We start from the raw sequence: 26,002 nt of genomic DNA on the forward strand, positions 1-26,002 counted from the left end.
TGTTAAAATGAGTTAACAGGCATTCACATAGAGTGAAACCAAAGAAGGATATTCTTAGGGGAGGATCACAATGGTGCAATAGCTCTGTGCCTCTGATCATATAAAGTATTATTTATTGAAATGAACTCCAGGAAATGGCAACAAGATTTTTTGTTTTTATTTGTTGCTGTTTATGTTTTCTTTTCCTTTTGTCTTATTTGTTTACCTGTCTTTGAGAAGGTAAGGGGGGGGCACAGAAATGGGACAAAGGGTGAACAAATATAGCAGTGATTCTTACTGAAAATGAACTATACAACTTGTGGGTAGGAACGAGAGAGAAAAACTGGAATAGAGTGAGAGGAGGGGTGGCTGTTCAAAAAGAAATGCACTCTTTATCTGATGCATGTAACTATAAACACTCTGTATATCACCTTTACAATAATAAATAAAAATTTAAAGTATCAAGGAAAAAATTTCAAGAATATCTGCTGATATTAAGAAAATATCACAGACATGACCAAATCCCCATAGGTTATATAAAAATTATTGAAGTCTGGGAAACACTTTCTTCAAAAGACCACACAATATAGTCAGCCTTTTATTCAAAATAGACTCCCGTTAACAGCAATGCAAAACCTGAACAGAAAGGAAAATACATAAAACAACTCCTTTGTATTGCTGCTGGATCCTCAGCACGAGTGAATGCCCTGATTTAATTCTTCCCCCCACACCGCCATCCCCCTGAGAATGCACAGGTCAGCACACAATTCATGAGCAGCACAGGCATATAAGATTGTGTAAAAGACTGTATAAGATTGTGTAAAAGCGTTTTCAAGTTCTAGTTCTGCTCATGTATTTTATAGAAAATAAGTGATTACGATCAGTGCATTGAGAGCTAAGCAACAGTATTTAGTGGCACATGCATTATTATTATCGATAATAAATTTTATAAAGATGAGGGAAGTCTGTCACATCAAACTTTATTGTATGAAGTAAAGGAAATGGAGCTATGAAACATTTTAATGTTTAGCTTCTTTTCCAATTGATTCTGAGCTCATATTCTGATTGTGATAACAGGGTTGCTCTCTCGCTCTCTCTCTCTCTCTCTCTCTTTCTTTTTGTAGGTCATAATGCTTGAACTCTGGGCCTGAGTGCTGGTCCCTCAGCTCTTCAGCTCAAGGCTAGTGCTCTACCGCTTGAGCTACAGCACCACTTCCAGTTTTCTGGTGGTTTTTATTGAAGATAAGAGTCTCATGGACTTTCCTGCCCAGGCTGGTTTTGAACCGTGATCCTCAGATCTCAGCCTCCTGAGTAGCTAGCATTACAGGTGTGAGCCACTGGCGCCTGGCTCAGGGTTGCTATTTCATTACTTCACACACGGTTTATGCAAATGAACCAAAGAACAAAATAAGAGTCAAACAATGCCAGGCACTAGTGGCTCACACTTTTAATCCTAGCTACTTAGGAGGCTGAGACATGAGTATCCTGGTTTGAAGCCATCCCAGGAAGGCAAGTCCATGAAATTCTTATCTCCAATTAACCAAGAGAAAACCAGAAGTAGAGCTGTGGCTCAAAAAGTTAAAGGACAGGGTCCAGGCCCTGAATTCAAGTCCTACCACCACCACCACCAACAACAAAAAGTTCAAACAGTAATAATAACAAAATCATGTGGGATACTATAAGATAAAAGGAGTTAAAATTGATCTAGGTGTGAAGGAGTGCTTCACTTTAGTTAGGATTACTGACCTATTTAATGTCCAAGTACAGAATCACCATTTCTTTCATGAAGAAATTATCTTTTTGTCCTACTACAGAGGCAAGTTACTAGGAAGTAAACCTGAAACACCAATATTAATCTCTGAACCATTTTGCATAGCAAACTTCTGTCATGACCTCAAGTTCTAGAGAATCTTTTTGTTTAGCTTAATCTTAACCTACAGAAATAAAAAGGACTAGCCCATTCCCTCATTTGCTTTAAAATGAATAAAACACATGAGTTTTTGCAACTAGATATAAGCATCTTACTAAAATACCATACTGAAGGGAAGTTTTAAATATAACACCCTGAAAATCTAAGAGGATTTTAATATGTTGAATTAGAGAACAGAATTTCAATATGTGTTTCAAAAGAGATGGTAAAATCTTACAGCCTTTGCCACAATACCTGGAAATTTGTTACTGCCCCACCTCTTGAAGCCCCATGAGAAGGAGAGAGAGGGGAAAGAAGGGGAGGAGCAGCAGCAGCAATAACTTAGACATGTCCCTCAGCACCACAAGCTGGAAAGGACTTGCTCTGCCTACCAGCACTGCAGAGATCCCAGCCACTCATCAAATCCAAGCAGGCTTTTTTAAGGATACAGATAGATATATCCCATTGCTGCTTTCCCACATGGCAGCCTCTAGTCTATATGAGGCCATTTGCATTTAAATTCATTAAAATAAAATTTAAAATTCATTTCCTCAGTCACACCAGCTACATTAGCCATTTGTGGCTACCAGCTACTGTACTGAACTAAGCAGACAGAAAATCTATTGGGCAGAACACCAGTTGAGAGCAAATGCATGTGTGATTATTTTTAACTAAAAAAGTAAATACCTAAAGCTAAGAGAAATTATATAGTGACAGCAGGTTTCTGGTGAAAAAAATATGTGGTTGATTAACATACACCTGCAGTGTAGTTTAAGATAAATACCAGGTCTGGAAAAGCAGATAAAATATTTCACTTCTCAGAAATACTAATTCTTCAATAATTAACATGTAATAACATAGAAAACTGAATTGTTGGTTACCATCTATTGAAAATTCATAATGTACAAAACCATAAAAAGAAGAAATCACAAAAGATACAACCTTTACTGTTCGTAAATTAATGTTCCTGAGGATACAGGACAGACAGACAGAGGTTGCTCTTTGTGTGAGTTTGTTCTTTCAGAGTATGAAGAGGGAGGCCAAGATTTCAGGGTCTACCCAATGAGGGTTGAGGCTGTGAGAAGTGGGAGCTTAGAGACTGAGGTTGATTTTTGTTTCGTGTCTGCAAAGAAAATGAAGCTATCTTGAAGAATTTGTACAAGGCAAATACCTGAGTCCATACTGGCTCTAATAACAACAAAAGCCAAAGTCATTATGATTGGGAAATAAACAGTAAGTTTCTTCACCATTTGAAGGACAGTTTCACAAAGGGGTTAGTTTTGTGAATGGGAATCCTCATAATTAATAATATATTCACTGAATACCACTGATATGAAAATCCTTAAAAAAAAAACAACCAGCTTATCTCAAAGGAAACTCAAAGGGAATGCCAACTAGAGGGTCAACTTTGTTTCTGCGTGTGTATGTGTGTGTTTGCATCTGTGTATGCAGAACTATTTACTGAGACAAGATTAAACTGCTAGGGTGACATAGGATATAATGACTTCTATGTTTGAAGAAGGTAATTAGATATCAATAACCTAGGAAGCAGAAGACGGCTCACTGAAGTTAAGGGACTTTGACATCCAGGGTCATGAGATTAGACACAAACTGTGATCTTATTGAAGTATGTGGATAATTAATTGGAAGAGGAGATATTAAAGGTGAATGCACCATTAGCCACAGTTTAGATTAATTCTAAGATAATCTAAGTTGGATCAGGTTTAAGTCACAAAAATAGATTAAATACAGTTTGACTGAACTATTAACAGTTTATAAGTACCCAGGAAAGATAAGGCTGTTAATTGTTGTAAAGCATATTCAGTAATTTTTTTTTGCTTTAACAATATTGGAATTACTACATAAGAATAGTAACTTTATATGTACTGATTTGGGTAAGTTTTTTTCTTTTGGTGGTGATAATGGGGTTTGAACTCACAACCTTATACTTGCAAGGCAGGCATTCTTCCACTTAAACCATGACTTTATCCATTTTTGTTTTAGTGATCAAATAGGGTCTTACTTTTGCCTGGGGAAGCCTCAGATAATTTTCCTACATAGTTGGGATTATAGATGTGAGCCAACATGCCAAGCTTGTTCTGTCAGATACAATCTTGCTGTCTTGCCTGGTCTAGCTTCTAACTTGCTATCTCTGTCTGAGTAGTTGCAATAATAGGGGCAAAGTATTATGCCTGGTTTATCATGGATTTTTCTTTTTAAATCTTGACAGAATTAAAGGATTATAGAAATTCAATGTACCTTAGGTATATGAAATCTTTGTTTCCCATATCCCCAGTACTACTTAATCTTACTCCCTAAAGAGAACTACTAATGTTAAACACTGTTTTTTAGACAATCTTGATATGTTTGTAAAATACATGTTATTTGTGTATGCAGAGGATTATAACATTTCTATTGCTCACAATATACTCTTTTTACTTAACATTTGGACACATTTTGAGTTGTTCCTATGGCAGGAGTAAACCACCAGGGACATTTCTTTCTTTCTTTCTTTTTTTTTGGTCGGTCATGGGGCTTGAACTCTGGGCCTGGGCGCTGTCCTTTAGCTCTTCAGCTCAAGGCGAGTGCTCTACCACTTGAGCTACAGCACCACTTCCGATTTTCTGGTGGTTTATTGGAGATAGGAGTCTCACAGTCTTTCCTGCCCCGGCTGGCTTTGAACCGTGATCCTCAGATCTCATCCTCCTGAGTAGCTAGGATTACAGGCGTGAGCCACCAGCACCGGGCTCACCAGGGACATTTCTTTAAGGTCAGAATTATCTTAGTGGACATGCAGCAGAATCTGATGAGACATAATGAGTCAAATGCCTCACCCAAATTAAAGGACATATCACACTGCAATTATCATCCACAATACAGCACTTCTGTTTGCTTTCTTAAGTATCATTTTTATTAGACTCCAAACAGCAGTTTATCTGGGCTTAGACACAGTGCTCCTCGGTTTATTATCCAAATATAAATTTTCTTTAACATAATATGACTTACGACACTTGTAAAGCAGCATTTATTTCCTTGAGTAGCTCATTAGTCTTATTAAAATCTGCTCGCATGATATTTTTCTCTCTGAGGTGGTCTGCTGTCAAGTCATCCAGTTCTTTTTCAAGTTTCTTGTTTAAATCTTGTTCATGCAACCTGTTTAATTTATTTTTAGTTAAGAAAATGTTATTCTGAAGTCAAGCTTTCAAAACTTTTTATAGTTTATCAAGATTTGAAATGATTCTCTTTGGGTATAATATATGGAAAATTAATGAAAAGAACCTAAATTAAGCTACATACTTTGCTATAACTTTCTAGCTTGCGTTAAAGTTGTCTCCTTTAATGCTTTTCTAACATTTAAATAAGATTTTAGTTAATCATGTACAATTTCCCAAGTTAATGTTATACACACACACACACACACACACACACACACACACACACACACACACACACACACACACACACACACACACACACACACACACACACTTTCAAATGCATGCACGCACACATGGCATCCAAAACTGTCATCATGCAACTTTTCCCCTCTGCTATGGATTATAACACAGTCATCAAGTAGAGTAAATTGGTTTTCAGTCTGTAGTAGAATGCAGTCTAGAAACAAAGCGCCAGGAATACATTGCTAAATAGCATGGCAGCAGTTGTTTAGGGAATGATGCCCATCCTACCTCCCCCACTCCTGTCATTCTTGGCATACCTCATCTGCTGGTTAGATTCACTTCGTATTCTGAGGATTTCCTTCCCCTTAAATTCCAGTTCTTTGGTTAGGGCATTGATGTTGTCATGAAGGTGCTGTACCTCCTTATCCAAGTCAGAGATATGATGTTCTCTGTGCCTTAACTCTTCCTGCAGATCTGTGATTCTACACAGGTGCTCCTTACTCTAAAAAGATAAATCATTCTAAAACATTTTCTACACATTTACTTTCTGTGTAAAGAAATGGCATACTTGAATGTCAAATATAATCATTTTCATGTTGTCTTACAAACAGCCCCTTCGCTTTCCATATCTCTAAGGAGTATTGATACAGAGATAGTTTCAATCACTTCAGGACTACAAGGAACCCCAAGGATCATAAAAGCACATCTCCTCCATTTTATAATGAGGCAAACAATATCTATAAGCTGATTTGTCCCAAGGTTTATAAGTAATGGCAGAACTAATATTGTAACACGGGCCTCTTGGTTATACATGTTCTTGTAGTAAAATGTTAGCAATACAGTCTTAATCTAAAAAGGATCTGCCTCTATGGCGGCTCTCCCCGCCCCCCACATATCCCAGAGCTTAGTAAGCAGTTTCTGCCAGCTCAGTGGTGTCCCAGCAATTATCTAATAAATTACCTTCCCTCCATTTTCCTAACAGTCATTGTTTCCTACAAGCTTTATGTTTTTGTTTTGTTTTGATTTTGCTTGTCTTTTTTTGTTTTGTTTTGTTTTTTGCCAGTCCTGGGGCGTGAACTCGGGGCCTGGACACTGTCCCTGAACTTCTCTTGCTCAAGGTTAGCACTCTACCATTTGAGCCTCAGCACCATTTCCGGCTTTTTTTGATGATGTGGTACTGAGGAATCGAACCTATGGCTTCATGCACGCTAGGCAAGCGTTCTACCACTAAGCCACATTCCCAGTCCCCTGCAGTTAGTTAATATTGGTGAATTTCTGTGCAGGCCTTCATGGAAGAGAACAACCCTTCACAGCTGTGAGGTGCCTCATTTAAAGCCTTTTAGTGTTGAAAAAAGAACATTTGGGCTGACTAATCATTCAGCTTAGGTGAAGATTAACAAAGCAGAAGTCTGAAGCCTAACAAACTAATGTCTAAAACTTCATCCTTCCAGACATAACTACACTTAAGATCACTAAATATCTAATTAAAGGAAAGTACACTGGGCTAAAGATTGAAATTTAAAAAGTATAAATAGTAGCTGTGCTAGAATGCTATGGAAACGTACGGCATCTTAGTTCTTCTTGACAACTTACTCCTTCTGTAGCTGTGCCATCTGCTATGATTGCTGGTTTAAAGTCATTAAAATTACATAAAATTGAAAATGTACTCTTATGGTTGCACTAGAAACATTTGACCCCTATGGCTACTGAACACCATGGTAGAAGGCTCCGAAGCATCATCATGGATAGTTCTATTAGATTGTAACATCCTTATTCTTCATATCAGTTATATCTGTATTTTTGTGTGTGTCAGTAGTAGGGATTGAACTCAGGGTCTCATGCTCTTGCTTATTTTTTTCTACTCAAAGCTAGCTCTACCCCTTGAGCTACTCCTCTACTTCTTCCTCTTTTTGCTGATTGAATTTGAATACCAGTCTCATGGACTTCATTGCTTCAAACCATGATCCTCAAATCTTATCCTCCCAAGTATCTAGAATTACAGGTGTGAGCCACCAGCAACTGGCTAGTGTTAGTTACATTTCGTTGTTCATTTGCCCAGTTGGCCAATATAATTCAATATTCCATCAGAGGATGATAAAAAATAAAATGCAATTTTATGTCTACTAATGTAAAATTACTTTTACTTGTCCCTGAAAACACAGAAATATATAATAAATATAAATAATAGCTTGTAAAAAGAGTAGCTATTAGAATATGATTTTCAGAAAACTGTGAGCATCCCGGCTACTTATAGTCAAGGATTATCAAAGAGCAGAATATTCTTACCTGTCTTCTGCTGATATCTATGCTTCTTTCCAACTCCATCTTAGCAGCTGCCAGTTCTTGATGATGATTATGCCGTAACAAATCAATTGAAGCTGCATGTTGATGGTTGAGTTCTGAGCGTAAAGAAGCTTAAATGCAAAGAAAAAACATTAAGAAATTCAAAAACATTATCAATACTTTAGACAAAGTGGTAATATACAGAATATTATAGACAACTTTAAATATGGTTACTATGTGAGGAAACTGTGTCATTCTTACAACAGAGATGCAAAATGATATGGCCATTCTGGAAAAGTTTGGCAGTTTTAAAAAAAAAACCAATGAGATGTACAAGATGTTATGTTGAAAAACGAACTTTACAATTTTGGCTGGGTGTGAGGGGGGGCAGGGAAGCCGGGGGAGGAGTGGGGGAGGGGGGGAGATGGGAAAGGATGGTAAGGGGAAACAAAGGAGGAGGCAACAATGCTTGATAAGAAATGTACTCACTACCTTGCTCATGTAATTGTAACCCCTCTGTATGGTATTTTCACAATATAAAAAAAAAAAAACCAAACACAACTACCGTATTACCAAGCAACTGCTCTCCTGGGCTTTCATCCCAAAGAAGTAAAAGCTTATGTTTACACAAAACGTACTAAGAATGTTTGAACTCATGAAAGTAATAGCTAAACTGAAACCCCAGATGACCTGGGGTGATGGACAATAAACTGCTGAAACCATGGAATAGTACTTGGCAATAAAAGGAACAAATATTGAAACACACAATGAAGAGTGAAAAAGCCAGTTAGTAAGGTTAGATACTGTATGACTCCATTTAACAATTGCCAGGAGTTCCAGGAAGACAGGAGAGGGCTTAATGTGGCCATGAAAGGACACAGGGATCATCATGGCAGTAAAAGCATTATCTTCTCAGTGTCCGTGTCAATATGCTGGTTGTGACACTGTACAGCAGCTTACAATGCTGCCACTGGGAAAACTGGGGAAAGGCAACTGGGGGTCTCCCTGCATTATTTTTTAAAACCACGTGTAAACCTATAATGATCTCAAAACAAAGTTTTTAAAAGAATACCCAAAATCTTTCATCAACAAAAGGGTATTTTCTCTATTTCTTCTTTTTTTTTCTTTTTTTGGTGTGGTATCAGAGATTGCAGCCCACCTTGCTTGTTAGGCAAGCACACTACCACTTCACCAACTATGGCTCCAGTTTAACCATAAGGCTTTTACATCATACTCTAATGCACGAAACAGCAATGGTTCCATGTTCTCTGCTCTTTTCCTCACATAGTGGTGGAAATGTTCCCTTTGGCAACCATTCTATAAAGGCCACCTCTACTGTGACTGTCATCCCTGTACAAAGACAGTAATTCACTTTTAATTCCATTTTCTTAGAAGTCTCTAAGATATAATTTTTATAAATTTTTGATAAATGTTCGCCCTTAACATGATTTGCTAGCTACCATAGTACCTTTTCTATGGCGAAGAGAAGAGAGCTATCAGACTAGGCCTAGAACTCCTGGTGGCCAAAGCAAAGACCAACTGGGTGAAATGGCTTTTCCTTTCAGGCCCAAATATTTCACACTTTGTTCCTAAATCCTACCTGGAAAGAATGTATACTACAACATGAAAAACATGAGCTAAAAATATTAAGAAAATCTCTCCATCCATCTCCATCCAGATAACCAACAAAATGCTGGCCTGAATGTGTGGTTCATAAGGAAGAAAGCCAAATTAAAGCTTGAGATGCTAAGTTTAAGCACTGGTACCAGTACACCCTCAAAATATATTAGGAGAATTTTGAATAAACCAGACAGAAAGAAAATAAGGTAGAAGGTAGGAATACAATAATTATTCAATTATGTTACCAAACAAAATCAAAAGCAGATCTTTAAATATATAGCTAGTTTTTCTTCAGAATTTATCACCTTATAAAAGGGATCATCTCCTAGGTTAAAAAACAACAACAACAAACATGTAAAATATACTTAAAGGGTAGACCGAATCATAAGTTTTGTCACGAAAACAAAATCCTGAAGTGGAAAAGCCAACATGACCATGCAATCTGAAGAGATGAGTCCCACATGGCTTCATGTGGTCCACTGGACTGGACCCTGGCGTCTCAGATAGTCTGAATGTTCTCACACTGTTTAGTACCATGAGGACAGATGGGAGCACCAGGGGCTGTTTCTTTCACAGCAAGAAGGCAGAAAAGGCTGAGAGGACTCTGCAATCTACCCACTCTATTCCTCCTTCTAGTAGCTCTGAATAAAATCTCCAGCACATTTTAATATTCACCTTGAATGCTTCAAAAGATAAAGATAAAAGCTTATGATTTCATATTGAATTTTAAGATATACAAATATATTTGACATAAATATAATCTTTCACAAATACCAAGCATAGCCTTTCCTTCATCTTCTAATTCAAACCGAAGAGTCTGGAGTTCCTGTTCCATTTCTACCCGGAAGCCCTCCATTGACTCTCGATGTGCATCTTTTAGTGACTGAAGTTCTGCAGAATGTTTTTGTTGTAAGTGATTTTCAAGAGCCTTGATAGGAGAATCAATTCAAAGACAAGAAAAAATACAAACAAAATAGAACAAAATAAGTTACCAAATAAGTTACCAAAATAAGTTACCAAAACTCAGTTATCAGTTATTAAGAACAAGGTTTTTTAGTTCATTTTTAAGAAAGTTAGATGCAAGGTATTCATCATCATTAGAAAATAAATTATTAGGGACAATACAGAAGAATGAATCATCAGGACATCAGTGTGACTCAGATATTTTGATGAATTGGAAACACAAGACCTTTACTTAATGCTGCCTTCAAATAAAATTGTTTTCTAAGCTGCTAAAGGGGTATAAACTACCTAAAACTAATAAATAATTCCTTGTATGCAAGGCTTAAACTTAGGAATGAGGAGGAGAAAGGTATTACTAAGGCAAGATCTTTTTTGTTTTTAATTAGTACTTATTAATAGTACGAAAGAACTTCACTGTGATAATTCCATGGATGTATGCATTGTACTTTGAACACGTTTACCACCTCTGTTATGTCCCTATGTCCCTTCTTTTCTTCCCTCTGTTCAAACAGTGTTTGGTGGACTTCATTCTGTTGTCTCCACAAGATTTCCACCTTGCTTGGAGAAGTACACTGAGGGCTTTTGTAACTTCAACCTTGTTGAATATTTTGAGGCTAGTTCCAGCAGTTATTTTTTGCTTCTGAATTTGCTTCTGAAATTCACACAAATTCAGACTAGGTAGCTGGAAAAGCAAACTAAAGGCTTTGATGAGATTAGCATTAAGAGTTTGGCCACAGAGAAGAGATTCCTTGTGCTAAGGACTAAGATAAAAATATATGGCCACAGGGGGAAGAAGGGAACATGGTGATCAGGGTACTTCAAGTTCAGATTCTAAACTGTGAGAGACCATTTTTGTTTTTCAACGTTTGTTTCACTTTTACTATAATTCATAAAATCAAACTTTGCTGAGACAAATAGACACCATACTGCACCTATGACTGCATTTCTTTAGTCATTTTCCCAAAATGCTATTTCAAAAAATTAGTATTTAACTATTTATGCTCACTATTATAAAAGTGTTTTTTTTTCTGTATAATGAGAATAAACTATGTGAGGGTAAGAATTAGGATGAAAAGATATATCTCTTAGATAAATATCTTCTTTGTGGACTCAGAATGAAAAAAAATTAAAAATTTGATGTAAGACCGTCATAAGAACAGTAATATTAAGGGTTCAGAATGGCTATAGCTCAGAATGGTCATGTTAAAAGATTAAACTGAAATTATTTCATCACTGTTACCTACCTAACAACCAGAGAGTATATTGATCTTGGTATTATTATTAGAAACAAATAAAATGTTGACCCTCGGTTAATTTGTATACTGTATACAATAATTGCATATGTTTAATCACTGTGTCCACCTACAGGAAGTCACATCCTAAAAAACATATTTAAATAAAACATGTTTTGGAGCAATAAAAAATTCTTAGGAATCTGAAGGTTAATTGTGACTAGGCTCGCGGAGTAAATGTGAACTCACTCTTTGCTCTTTTTCTTTTTCTTCTTCCATGGTCTGAAATGCGAGGATGTGTGCTTCTTTTAATGATTTCTGTCTTTGTTGGTGTTGCTCCTCTAACTCTTCCAGCTCTTGGGTAAGCCGCTGTCGTTCTTGTGTGAACTGGGCCTGCAGCTGCTGCAAAGAAGTCTGCGACTGGGAAAGCTGCATCTCCAGATTCTGTTTCAGCAAGGAAATCTACACCACAGAATGGTCCGCAAGGAAGAGGAAACACAAGGCAGGGTCACAGATTGCCAATCAAAGGGGGAAAAGCATTTCTAGGATATTTTATAAAATAGTCACCTAAAGATTTCCACTTAAAGTGTTTTACAATAAAAATCTAATATTGAGATATCACCATTCTTAATTCTATTTTCAATAGTTGCTTTGAAAATAGTTTAGTTGTGCTATCTATAAACACAGGAATCTGCACCCTCCATTAGAAATTCTATGTAAATGTTGCAATAGAAAAAAATCATGATATGAAATAAAAACAGAAGACAACATATTTATAGGGTTGTGGTTACTTGGAGGAGGTAAAGTTAAAACTGCTAATTCGTGAAGACTATGGGTTCGCCGAGTTAAAAAACAACAACAACACAACAACCTTGCTCTGGCACTGTAATGTAAACATCAATTCTTCACGTTATAGGGAAAATTAGGTGTGTTACTATGTACACTCCTGTAGAACGGGCTTCTACCCCTACCACATACAATAAGCATTTGGTAAATGATGCACTATTTGAAAATAAAAGACTTATTCTTTAAAACATTTGTCAGTTTAAAACTTGGAATCCTTCTATACCAAATTTGGTCTAAATGTTCATTTTTGTATTTTGAAACTTTTCAATGTTGACTTAGTTCAATGTGTCTTCCTTGGAAGACTCCTCTCTCTCCCCGGGCCTATGCTTCTCAGCTTGCGTCTTTGGCTAGTACTCCACCACTTGAGCCATACCTCCAGCCTAGCATTTTGCTGCTTAGGTTGTCATTTATTTAATTAGCTATTTTGGAATCTCATGGTGTTTTCTGCCCAGGCTGTCTTCAAACCATTATCCTCCAACCTCAGCCTCCTCAGTAGCTAGGATTATAGACATGAGTCACTGTGCCCAGTTGAACTTGATAAACTTTTAAGCTTTTTAAAAAATCATAAACATCTTCCAAACTTCCAGTTACTACCTTATGATAATATATAAGATAGTTTGCTTTCCCTATATAAAATGTACTTATCAGTCCTTTTCAAAGCAGACAATATCAGTTTAGTATGTCTTTCTAGATAATTTAATATAATTAAAATGAAATCTTTGTCAAGAATAAAAAGCACATGTAGACATATTTTATACATGTTTATATATCCTACTGATTAATTCATTTAATTTGATCTATGTGTAGACTCATACATAATCTCAAAATTATATGACTATATTAAATGACTACATAACTCAATTAGACTCTAAAACAAATCAGAAGATAAGAGGGAAAAGCCAATAAAAATTTTAAATAAGATGCATAAGCAAATTAAGATAAAAATGAAGCAGTTCCTAGCCGGGCGCTGGTGGCTCACGCCTGTAATCCTAGCTACTCAGGAGGCTGAGATATGAGGATCGCGGTTCAAAGCCAGCCCAGGCAGGAAAGACCGTGAGATTCCTATCTCCAATAAACCACCAGAAAACTGGAAGGTGGCGCTGTAGCTCAAGTGGTAGAGCTCTCGCCTTGAGCTGAAGAGCTGAGGGACAGCACTCAGGCCCAGAGTTCAAGCCCCACGACCGACCAAAAAAAAAAAAAAAAAAAAAAAAATGAAGCAGTTCCTGTAGCCAACAAAGCCAATGAAAGAGGAAACTTGTGAGTTTTTGTACATGGGAAAGATTTTCTTTTGATTGATGGCTATCTTCCATGTCTCACAAAGAGAATATGTTGGAAAGTAAGAGAATGAGTAGGGAACCATCAGACATGTAAAGCAAGAAAAGGGGAAAACAAGAAAGGTGAAAAACAAGTGCTCATTCCTTTAAAACCTTAAGAAGCAGCCAGGGACTGCAGTGATCTAGACTCTAGCTCAGTTGTATGGAACAGTTTTGGTCAGTCACTAAACCAAGATTAATTGTAAAGGCTGGCTCATGCCTTTTTTTCTCCCACATCTTTTATGAACACTACTTAATTGGACCAGGTTTCATATTGATATGTCCACATATGCACACAGCATACCTTAATCAGATTCACACACTGGCTCATACCTTTACACAATAGTCAAACATTAGTGAGAAATCAAATAGCTGACATAAATGTACAGTAAGCTATAATGTAGTTACAAAGAAGTGACTACCTGTTGACATGGTACAAATTCTACTTATGGATTTCTACATAAACTCACGGATTTAGGGATAAGGAGAAAAATGCTGACTCCAGATAATACAAAACTCCTTATACAAGTCTACATGGTGGCAGAACCCATGATACACAGGCAAAATCAGCCCTGCAGATGTAGAAACTACATGAAAAAGCCACAGCCACAGCAAAGGCCACACTTGTGGAATAAGAATTATGCAATGTCACTGCTCACCATCTTATGCAATGACAATTAGAATGAAATGAGTACCAAGCACGGCCCAGAAAAAAACTGTCATACAAGGGTAACAGGCAACAAAATATTTCTGAAGACTGATGTACAGTTGAGAGCCATTCTCTTTCTAGAAATTTAATGACTAATATTCTCAAAATTACTTCTTGGCAGCCAACAAAGTAGGGGCTAAAATCTACCCAGCATGCTCTCCTCCAGCCTATCTACCCTGATATCAACATGTATCTACCCACAGAGATTTCTGTGTTACCTATTTTAAAACTTTACAATCTATTGCCCACTGTGTTAGACCACAGTTGTGTCAGGTTGTGTAAATTTGATTATAAGTTGATTTTCACTTTAATTATTTAAGGATAAAATTATGAGGAATTATAACATTAAGTTTCTAAAGTACCACAAAAATATAATAAGTATACATTTCAAATTTACAGTTCAATTTCTCCATCTTCAATAAAATATACTTAAAAATTTTTACGTTGTAATATACTTTACCTTAAAGTACTCCAAAATAGTGTTTTCCAACTTAGGATGTTGTAGAAAGGTATCATACAACTGAGTGCACAAATATATTTATTTCAAAGTTACTTTTAACTTTGAAAACACACCAAAACAATATAAAAGCTATCTACAGTCTCCAGATTCATGCTCAAGTACAGGGTAAATTATAGGCAGACAGCCTTAGTCATGCAAGGCAGCATTAAAACTCATTTCTTTAAAAAATAAATTAGTAAAACTGCAATAAGTGAATCAGGCTTTATTCAGCATGAGAAGAAGTATATTGTATTTCAAAAGACCAAAAATGAGCAAAGCAATGTAAAAGTGAGCTAATAGCTATAATTTAAGCATTTGGGTTAAATATGTTATAAAAATAAATACTTAACATAAAACTTGACTATTTTAAAACAAAAAAACAAAGACTCTGCATTAAAATGTCTAGGCAACCTTGATTAGTGCTTTCTGTATGGGATTATATAATAGCTAGAAAGGCATTTGTTGGATAAATGGCTGCTTTAAATTATATATGCTATTTCAAGTTAACTATTGCATCATAATAGTGTCTATATAAAACTTAAATTTTTTCAATATTTTTATCTATTTTAAATCAAATCCCTGTTTCAGAAAACAATCCTGGCTGGGTGCTAGTGGCTCATTCCTGTAATCTTAGCTACTCAGGATCTGAGGATTTCAGTTAAAAGCCAGCCCAGGCTGGAAAGACTGCAAGATTCTTATCTCTGCTTAACCACCAGAAAACCAGAAGTAAAGCTGTGGCTCAAAGTGGTAGAGTGCCACTATCCTGGAGCAAAAGAGCTCAGGGACAGTACCAAGGACCTGAGTTCAAGCCCCACAATAGACAAAAAAAAAAATCATTATTATATTTCAAATTCTTGCCACAGCAATTTAGGTATGAATTAGGTAATACATTCTACTAATTAATAGGGACTAATAGTTTGCAAACAATTTTAAAGGTAAACCACACTGACAATAATTATTGGCTTCTGATCTTTCTCTACTACTTCTAAAAATGTTATCAGTGGGATGTCAGTCTTTTTTTTTAAATTATGAGAATACCGTACAGAGGAGCTACAATTACATGGGCAAGATGGGATGTCAGTCTTTATGTCTGCAATCCTAGCTATTCCCAAGGGCTGACAGTGGGTGACTGTGGTTTGACAACAGCTTGAGCAGAAAGTTTGTGAGATCCCATCTCAACCAACAGCTGATGGCACACTCCTGTCATTCCAGCTGTACAGGAGAGCCTTAAATAGGGAGGATCAGGATTCAAAGCCAGTCAAAATAGTTTTCAAGACTCAACAGCAACAGAAAAGGCTGGGTGTGGTGGTGGGCGCCTGTTTACTCAGCTACTCAGGAAGCATAAACAGGAGAATCAAGGCCAGTCTGACTTGATAAAAAAGTGAGACCGCCTACAAAAATAAGCAGAGAAAAAGGGGCTGGAGGTGTGGCTCAGTGGTAGGTTACATGACTAACTAGTGAGAAGCCCTGAGTTAAAACCCAAATACTGCCAAAAAGAAAAAGTATCATTTGAAAATAATGTTTTGTTATATTAACTTCCTCTCTTTCTTTCTTTCATTTTCTTTCTTTTTCTGCCAGTTCTAGGGTTAGACCTCAGGGCCTAGTTATTGTCTCTGAGCTTTCTCATTCAAGACTGGTGCTCTACCACTTGAGCCACAGATCCACTTCTGTCTTTTTGGTGGTTAATTGGAGATAGGAGTCTCATTTACTCTTATAAATGAGAAGGAGTGTGTCAGGCTGGGTGTGCAGCTCAGTTGTAGAGTGCTAGGCTAGCACACTGGAGATCTTGGGTTCCAGCCCCAGCACTACAGGAAGCGGATACATTCTTCACTGATATTTCCTGCCAAACTCTATTCTCAAGGGATAACCAGTGTTACTATTACGGTGTGCACTTTTGCATGACTATAAAGCTAGATCTGTTTTTATATAATTGCTTATTTTCTTTTGCTTTTAAAGAGTATATCACATGTAAGTGAGTGGATGATTTTTATTCTAAATGTAGAGATTGTATCTGTGAAATTTAACACTAAATTGGTTATGTCTTGTATGCAAGTTTCCCGGAGGCCACAGGGGACCTTCCCCCACAAGGAAGAGTATTTGACAAAGTAGCTGAAACAGAGACCCCTGAAGCTGCTGTTGGAGACCCATCTCCATCTGTAGCACCAGCAGCATTCACATCACTTCAATCTCAATGGCAAGGATGCTTTTCCCTGAAGCTGTTTATAGAGGGTTTTTCACAGAGCCAAGTCAGGGTAACTTTCTCAAAATGAGTACTCCAGGGATTTATTAATAAAGCTTAGTGGTTTATTTCCTTTCCTTATGTTTTAGTTTTTTTTCTCTCTTCCAAAATAGTATTCATAGGGTAATCATGTTATTTAGATATGCCCTTCTTTTTGTGTTTTTATTTTACTTGAGCTAGAGTCTTGCCAGCATGGCCTTCATCTTACAGTTAAGCTTATATATGTCAGAACCATGAACAGCTTTCTTCTCCCTTGTCTATTAAATGACTACATAAACTTCACATGGTAGGTGCTGTTCTCTGCCCCTCCCCCCATCATTTCTTTCTAGTTAGCTCAACTCTTGGCTTGTTTCGGGATTAAATGAAGTTCCCTTAAAGACGGTAAGTACCTCTCCTACCATCAACACATGAACTGTGGTTAGGATATGAAAGTCATGATAATGGAATTCTAAGAAATTAATAACAAGTCTAAAACTTTCAAACTTAGAAAACAACATTAATAATTTCTCTGAGGCCTAGCAAATACATCAACAAAGTAAATTCTCATGTATAATGTTTGATGGTACTGAGATAGTTTTTTAAACTAATAACTTGGTATGACTGAAGAGTGTAATTAAGAAAAGTAAATTGAAACTTACATGTAATTATGACTATTTGGAAAAATTTTCTTGGCAATTCAGAAAACATAAAGATCTATAGTTAATTCATCAGTTCAGAGCCACAATACCCCTTGTTAAATATCTTAGAGATATTGTAAAATAAGTTTCCAATCATCCTCTCATTTTTAAGTAAAACTAATTAGGATGCATCTATAAAGAAGAGATGTACAGATGAGTGCCAGTGCCTCTTGCCTGCAATCCTAGCTACTCAGAAGGATGAGATCTGGAGGATTTGTGGTTCAAATCCAACCCAGACAGAATAGTTCACTAGACTACATATTCAGAATAACAAGCATAGAGCAGGGCTGGAGGCATAGCTCAAGTGGTAGAGCACCAGGGTAGCAAGCTCAAAATTTTGAGTTCAAACTACAGTACTGCCAAAAAAAGTGAATATATTAACATTCACTTATATTTTCCTTTTTTATAAAAGATGACATATCTGAAGAAAACCTTCAGTATGCACTTAATTCTTTTTTTTTTTGGGGGGGGGTCCGGTCGTGGGGCCTGAACTCTGGACCTGGGCGCTGTCCCTCAGCTCTTCAGCTCAAGGCTAGAGCTCTACCACTTGAGCCACAGCGCCACTTCCGGCTTTTTTCTTTTTGCTTATGTGGTGCTGAGGAATCGAACCCAGGGCCTCAGGCATGCAAGGCAAGTGCTCTATCACTGAGCCACCTTCCCAGCCCGTAATTCTTACAACTATTAATTATAACATTAACTGTAAAATACGTCCTGAACCTCATGAGATTTTATAAATGTCAAATCTTTTAAAATAAAAAATCGATACTGTTTTTCAAAGGATAAACTAGTTTAACAAAAGAATTATATTTTTATGATAACCAACTAGTTAAGTAGTTCTCACAAATATTTGTCTTTCAAAGTTAGTATTAAAATAAAATTTTGTGTTTAGATGTAAAAATCTCGCTTAGGCTTATAATGACATGTACCTTTATTAGTACAATGTGGTAGATGTATGCACATGAACAAATGAGTGACTGAAAGGAGCTATGAATACTCATAAACAAAACATATCTTATTGAATGCCAAAGTGCATTTTGATGTAAGTTAAAGCTTCAAAGCAGTGATGTTCACGCAAAATCAAAAGTGTACCATGCCCTTGTGTGGAAGCAGTAAGTGTGTTCACTTACATTGTTGATAGACTTATGCAAAGCTTCACCCAGAGAGTGTCTCTGTGAGGAAAAGATCACAGGGGTAGAGGGAAACATTCAGAAATCAACTATGTGAAGGAAGAACGGATAAAAGGGGAAAGCAAAACACAGAACATTAATGATAATACACTGAAGAAAAAGCCAAAAACAATTTTAAAGAAGAAATTAGACAAAAAGAAAGTTAAAACATCCTCTATACTATCTGTAAAACTGTCTGGTATGTTTGTGAGTTGGCAGACGTACCAAGGCAAACTACAGAGATTAGGAAATTTGTAAACCAGAGTTTAAAAGAGGATCATGGGAAAGAGTTATGAAAAGGGTGACATTGATCAAGATGCATTGTATTCATAATCTGACATGTTGAACTGAAACCCTTCTGTACAACTACTTGAAGAAAATAACAATGATAACAATAAAAAGATGATTACTATTGAAAGACTACACTCCTCTCTGGAATCTCCACTATAATCATTCACAGCGTGCACCCATACTTCTCCAATGAGAAACTGGCAGATGATAGGCACACACAAACTTGACTGACTAGTGCAGTTTGGGGCCAGAAATAAACGTGAGATAAGAATGAAACTGAAAATTTAGTAATAAATCTGGTCTTTTACTTGGGGAAAAGGAAGATGAGACACCTTTCAACTTTCTAATTCCCATTCCTTGCATTTATTGGGCAAAATTGTTTATGATCTGAGTTCATTTTTCAGAAGGGATAAGTCTTTGGAGAAAACCTACATCCCTGCCCTTCCAATACAGAGAAAAGTGTAATTTCATTATTAACCACCTTACTTTTTACCTTCATAAAATACAAGGTATTTTCCATTTTTGTTGCTAATGTGAATTTTAAGAATTCCTTTAAAATGGTTTCAATTTTTATCACATTTTGACAGAATTTTATTTGCCTATTATTCCTTGGTATGTCACAAACTAAAGTTAAATTTTATTTGAAAATAACTTTTTACTAATTGATATTCCAGGGTAAAGTTTGCTAGAGCTGAAAAGTTAGGTAAGAAAAAGACTTTCTAGTTATTGCATAGCTTCTCAATCTAAATTATAATTTCTCTTTGACTTTCTAAGAAATAACATCTTAATACTAGAAGTTAATCTAAAAGGTAGCTATTTACATATAAAACATATTTTTCATTCTCAAGTATTATCCATCAGACAAATACACATGTTATTTAATAAATAATGTCTTCTAAAACATTTTTGATAAGTCAGAACATTACAACAAATCAAGTAAGTGTATGTTTTAGGTCCTTTATGACAAAAGCACATTTGAGCATTTGGAATCTAAATTCACATTATCATTCCTTTTGTTTACAAGTACTTGTGGACCACAGAAACATCTGACCCATAGGGGGTAGATCTCATGTGAGCTCACAAACCATACATAGGACAGACCTGCATATAGTATGGGCACAGTTAAGGCTGCTGGGGGGGTGATGCTACTATTCATATAGACATTTTTTAATTTTTCACTTGATACTGTTTATATTCCAGAAAATACTGTAAGTACAAAATGAGCTACCGAGCTACCCAAGAGAGCAAAACCAACATGACAAAAATAAGAACAGGTAATGATTTTTTAAAAAGCTGCTGGGATAGGAAATGCCTGGAGGTAATATTGGGTAGACAGTAAGGAAAGACCATTTAGAAGAAATAGCATTTAAACATGGGTCCATGAAAATGCCAGGGGAAGAATATACAGCATAAACAGATGAGGCAGCATAAAGACCATGAAGTGGAAGTGGGCTGCTAGACAATGATGTCTGTGGAGAAGCGTGGGTCTTTGTAGGACAAGGGAGTTCAGCCAATAATCTCCATTTAGTGGAATACTCTGCTAGGCAAGGGAATGGTGTGATCTGCCTTACAGCCTAAAAGATCCATTGAGTGCTTTGAGAAAAGTGAACCTGGAGAGGAAAGATGGGAAGGAGGTCATTGTGATAGTAGATCAGATTAGTGTTTACTAGGAGACAAAGGAAATGGATAGAATTGGAAAATATTTTGGAGACAGAATAAGCAAGTTTAACAGATACATAAGAGGCAACAGTCAAGTAACAGTGCCAGCGGGTCACTGTTGTGAGAAATAAAGGGAAAGAGTATTTTTGAGTCAGATGTGCTGTTTCACATGCCTGTCAGTCATCGGTAAACATATAAATTTGGGGAAGAGGCTACACCTGGAGATTTAAATTTGGAAATGACTGATTTAAGTAGATGGCATTTAAACCATAAGACTAGATGGTATCCCGGTGCTGTGGACTGAATGTCTGTGTGCCCCACCCCCAAACTCCAGTGTTGGTAACCTAACAACCAATGTGGTGAGATCTTTGATTGGTGACTAGGTTATGAGGACATGTTTCATGTGTTGATTAGTGCCCTAATAAAGAGACTCCAAAGAGCCTCTCCTGACCTACCATGTAAGAAAGCTCTCCATGAGCAAAGATATCCATCTGACATAAAATATGCTAGGTCCTTGGCCTTCAACTTCCCAGCCACAAGAACTGTAACAAGTAAGATTATGGTTACAAGTGGCTTGATTTAGGGTATTCTACTGTTGTAGCCTAATCTGAGGTAGCAAATTGCTACCAGGAAGTGAGGGTGGTGCTCTAACAAATATCTAAAATCATAGAAGTGACTGGAACTTAGATTGTGTGTGTGTGTGAGAGAGAGAGAGAGAGAGAGAGAGGGGAACAGAGAGAGAGGGAGAAAGAGAAAGAGAGAGAAAGAGAGAGAGATACTGGGATTTTAATTCACGGCTTCAGGTAGTACAAGGTTCTGGATGGATTCTGGATTGAGAATCCATCCATCTTTGAATGGGTTCTGTTGAGGGCTCAGAAAGGAAAGAGTATAAGTACAAAGAAAACCTCAATCACTTCAGATAACACTTAAAAATACTGAAAGACAGACTAGAAATATAGATGGTATTGGCTGATGGAAGTGAGTATGGTAGTGACAATAAAAGTCACTTACTATATAAGCATCTATATTTACTGCCTTCCTCCTATGAGACTGTAAATTTGTGACTTGTAAAAGGGTGTCATATACATGGTTTTAACCAATTTTAGTGGGCCTCAAAGTTCACACTTTCAAAATGGAGTCAAAGTTAATTCCCCAGATGTACATCTAAGTGACTGTCTCCTTATTTCCTCAGTTTAATATTATGAATGAAATGAAAACAAGAAGAAAATTAGAATTAATAATTTTCTTTTTTGGTCGGGTCGTGGGGCCTAAACTCTGGGCCTGGGCGCTGTCCCTCAGCTCTTCAGCTCAAGGCTAGCACTCTACTACTTGAGCCACAGTGCCACTTCTAGCTTTTATTCTTTTTGCTTATGTGGTGCTGAGGAATTGAACCCAGGGCCTCAGGCATGCAAGGCAAGCACTCTACCACTGAGCCACCTTCCCAGGCCCATAGAATTAATAATAATTCTATTGGTCAATAATTCTATAATAATTATTTTCTTTCTAACTCTTGAGAGAGAATAAGTTAATGATTAAGAATGTCATTCTTTTACTTGATAAGAATTCAAAGATATTCACTGATTACTCCAGGAGCACATCTTGCCTTTGAGTAAAGTGTAATCATTTAAACCTAGTATCATGGCACGTGCCTGGGCTGCCTCCTGCTTATTCAAGGTCAGCCTTGGTAACACAATGAGACTCTACATCAATTACAATCAATGAGAAATTATTAAGAAATTATCAGGCACAAATAGTCAAGTTCCAATCATTATTAGAAGACATTGCATATATCTATTTAGGAAACTATCCTACAGAAAGCCTATCCCGATTATTTTGAAATTCATTATCATCAAAAATACAAAGATAATAGTGGATTTCTAGCATGAAATTACAAGCTGCTTTTTGCTCAAGTTCTGTACTTGCTCATCAACTGGTGATTCATACAGTCAGATATATTTAATTACTGGTTAAGCAGAAGAATGTGAAGGATTCATAAACTTAGAAGCTATATAAACAAGTACAATGCAAACTGTTTTAATTATAATTATATATGTTTTGGTAATAAGAGGATATGATATAAGATAGGCTCAGAAATATCACTACCTTTTGTTTATTGGATGCCCTAAAGGGTAAAGTGTAAGTATCTTGTAGAGAAGAAGTAACCATCATTTTTGGCAAGTGGTTTTAGGTAATCAGGATACATTTAGTAACTATTACCCAAATGGCAACTAGTGGTTGGAAAAAACATTTTACATTTTCAAAAAAACAGCTTTCCTATTTTAGTCTCTTATGCGTTCAGTTCACGAACTAAACTAAATATTTATAAATTATTCTCAGAATGTAGGACTGTGTATAAAATTATTTATCAATATGTTCTATAAATTTCTGAATAAGTCTCCACATTTAAATGTCTAACAATATAAAATATAGAAAAATATTAAAATACAGAGGATTAGCAAGCAGTGTTTTGTAGTATTCTCCCAAGCTAGACAATTGGGTGCAGAGTATTAGCTACCTGGTTTAAGAGATCTTCGACTTTCTTCTGCCATGAATCCCTAGCTGCATTTTTCTCTCGTTCTTTCAACTGTAGCAATTGAGACATTGCTGATTTTTTATCCTCTTCATGTTGAATCCTCAACTCTTCTTGAAGTTTCAAACATTCTTGTCTACAATAAAACACAAATATTCACTTTGTAAAGAGAATTCTTCACCTCAAGGACTATTATGCAGTGATTCATGGGGTTTTTTGAACACTTATTCATCTTAAAAGTCCATGGCTCAGAATAGATTAACGTTATAGTTAAGGACCATAACTTACCTAAGTCCACTCATTTAGCAACTTATCAATGACAGAATTGACTTCAGGTTAGTTCTCTTGCCTATCTTATAGGCAAAGAGATGAAATTCAGAAAAATCTGAATCTAAATTGAAAAAAGTAAGACTACACTCTCCGTAGCAAATCATGGGAAAATAAATTTAAAGTACTGCTAGCATGAGCTATATGACAGGAAAATTTCCTCACCTGCATGGGTAAGATTATGTTATAGGGTAGAAGTGTACCTAAGATTTTCCGTCCACTTTATCTCTAAGTCATGGGCCATCTTGTCCACTCTGAGCTTCTCTTCTTCTTTCATGGCAGCTAGAGTTTCTTCATACAGGTGCCTCTCTTGTTCTAGCTCAGTCTGGAGAACAAAAACATTTCAGTGAAGACCTGTCTTCAAAAGCAAAGACACTGCTGATGGTTGTAGAGAAGTAGAGTGCTCTTACTATGACTTGTAAAAATTCTCATAGCACAATAAATAATAATGCTGTCTGTGAGAACTGTTCAAGATTATGACAGTAAATATACGTATGTTTCAGATGGCAAATGCTCTTACCTAAATAATCTTTAGTTGTAACTTATACCTTTTCAAATTATTTAAATAATTTAAAGTCAAAATTAGTCATCTAAATAAGACCTTTCTTATCATGTATATCTAATAAGATTGACCAATGAACTATCTACACACATCCATACAGATATTCATATTTGAAAGCATGTTATTTCTTCAAAGCTTAAGCATTTTATCTATATCCCACTGACATGATTAAAAGAAATATATAGATTTTAACTTACTGATTATTCTTATTTTATAATTCTTAGTCCATGGTCCATGTGCTTAGTGTTATGGTAGTACAATTGAATATACAAAAATCCTTTAGATTAGCATAAATCAAGTTGCTCCCTAGAGCCATGGGGCTACATGTGACCTGTTTTGACAACACTGGCAACCATGGGTCGCTGCCGGTAGACCAGCTGTTCTAGGGTGCCAAGCAGAAGAGGAGCAGATGATAGTCCATCTTCCTATAACCACAATGCCTCCATGCAGATCACTAAACAGCTTGGTGTGGCTGTTTGTGGGGGCATATTCAGATTAATAGAGAAAAGCAAATCAATACTGAAATTCTATCCAATACTGATGATTTGGCCTTTAAGCAGTAACTGCTGAAAGCTAAATTCAGCTAACTGTTCTGTTCCAATATTCTGATTGTAAGACAAAATTTTTTTCTACCGTAGGTAGAATTAAATAGAGTAGAATTACTTAAAAGCATGTGTGATATGTGTGTGTGTGTGTGTGTGTGTGTGTGTGTGTGTGTGTGCACGCACGCGCTGGTCTTAGAGCTTGAACTTTTTTACTCTAGGCTACCATTTTACCCTTCAGCCACACCTCCACTTTCAGCTTTTTGGTGATGAAGAGTCTCACAACTTTTGTACCCTTCAAACCATGATCCTCATATCTCAGTCTCCTGAGTAGCTATGAGTACAGACTGGCACCTGGCCAAAAGTATTTCTTTTACTCAATGCAAAGCACTTTATCAAATGAACAGCTGATTATTACTATTTTCTACTATTTGATAGGACTGAATTTGAGATAAGAACTTTCAGGAAATGAAATCCATAAGCTGACAGTGGCACGATAGGTAGAGGGAAGGAAATAAAATATCTCCGGCATTTTATAAACTCAACAAAATACTTTAAGTCAGGAATTTGGATACATCAAGGAGAGAGACTTAGAAACTCCATGTACTATAGTAACACAATCTACTTTCAATCAACAGTCATGAAAAGTATTTCAGTTGGAGGAGCATAATTTAGTGGCATAACATTTGCCAGGCACACACAGGCCAGGGGTTTGATCTCCAGAACCGTCTTTGCCTTCTTACTCAATGCACGCGCACACACACACACACACACACACACACACACAAATTACACACAAACTGCAACTCTTCACAATGGTTGCTACAAAATGTAACTTATTACCCTACTCATGTAACTGTAACTCCTCTGTACAACATTTTTACAATAAATATATATATATTAAAAAAGAAAAAAGAAAAACTTAAAAAGAAAAAAAGACAAAAAATAAAAAAAACGAAACAATCAGTTTACTACCTTAAAATATCATCTTCCTTTTTTTTGCCAATGGGGGAAAAAACTTATTAATGTAGTCTTGTCATCAATTAAGTGTTATGATGTAGAATGCTTCCACTGAGGTTATAGGCAGTATTTGGCATAACATTTTAAATTTACCAAACTCTATAGTATAATAACTCTAAATGCTACCTTTTTTCTTATTTTTGTGAACACTATCATATCACATAGCACCAGAGAAAGATAAACATAATAATCTTACTTATTTTGTCACATTTCAAAAATAAAAGTAGTATAATAG

General features: G+C 36.3%; 1 protein-coding gene across 1 annotated transcript in view; it reads right to left on the reverse strand.

The window, feature by feature from the left end:
• Positions 1 to 26,002, reverse strand: part of Fam184a (family with sequence similarity 184 member A) — a 90,823-nt gene that overhangs the window by 9,788 nt on the left and 55,033 nt on the right. Inside the window, exons 8-14 of the mRNA XM_042673690.1 lie at positions 23,847 to 23,968; positions 23,302 to 23,452; positions 11,637 to 11,849; positions 9,967 to 10,120; positions 7,576 to 7,703; positions 5,607 to 5,791; positions 4,895 to 5,041 (exon numbers count right to left, since the gene is read on the reverse strand). Coding sequence (XP_042529624.1) covers positions 4,895 to 5,041; positions 5,607 to 5,791; positions 7,576 to 7,703; positions 9,967 to 10,120; positions 11,637 to 11,849; positions 23,302 to 23,452; positions 23,847 to 23,968 — 1,100 coding nt within the window. The remainder of the gene's footprint in view (positions 1 to 4,894; positions 5,042 to 5,606; positions 5,792 to 7,575; positions 7,704 to 9,966; positions 10,121 to 11,636; positions 11,850 to 23,301; positions 23,453 to 23,846; positions 23,969 to 26,002) is intronic.

This window comes from Dipodomys spectabilis, unplaced genomic scaffold (genome assembly GCF_019054845.1).
Source record: "Dipodomys spectabilis isolate Male_0828 unplaced genomic scaffold, ASM1905484v1 ptg000001l, whole genome shotgun sequence".
Taxonomy (NCBI): Eukaryota; Metazoa; Chordata; class Mammalia; order Rodentia; family Heteromyidae; genus Dipodomys; species Dipodomys spectabilis.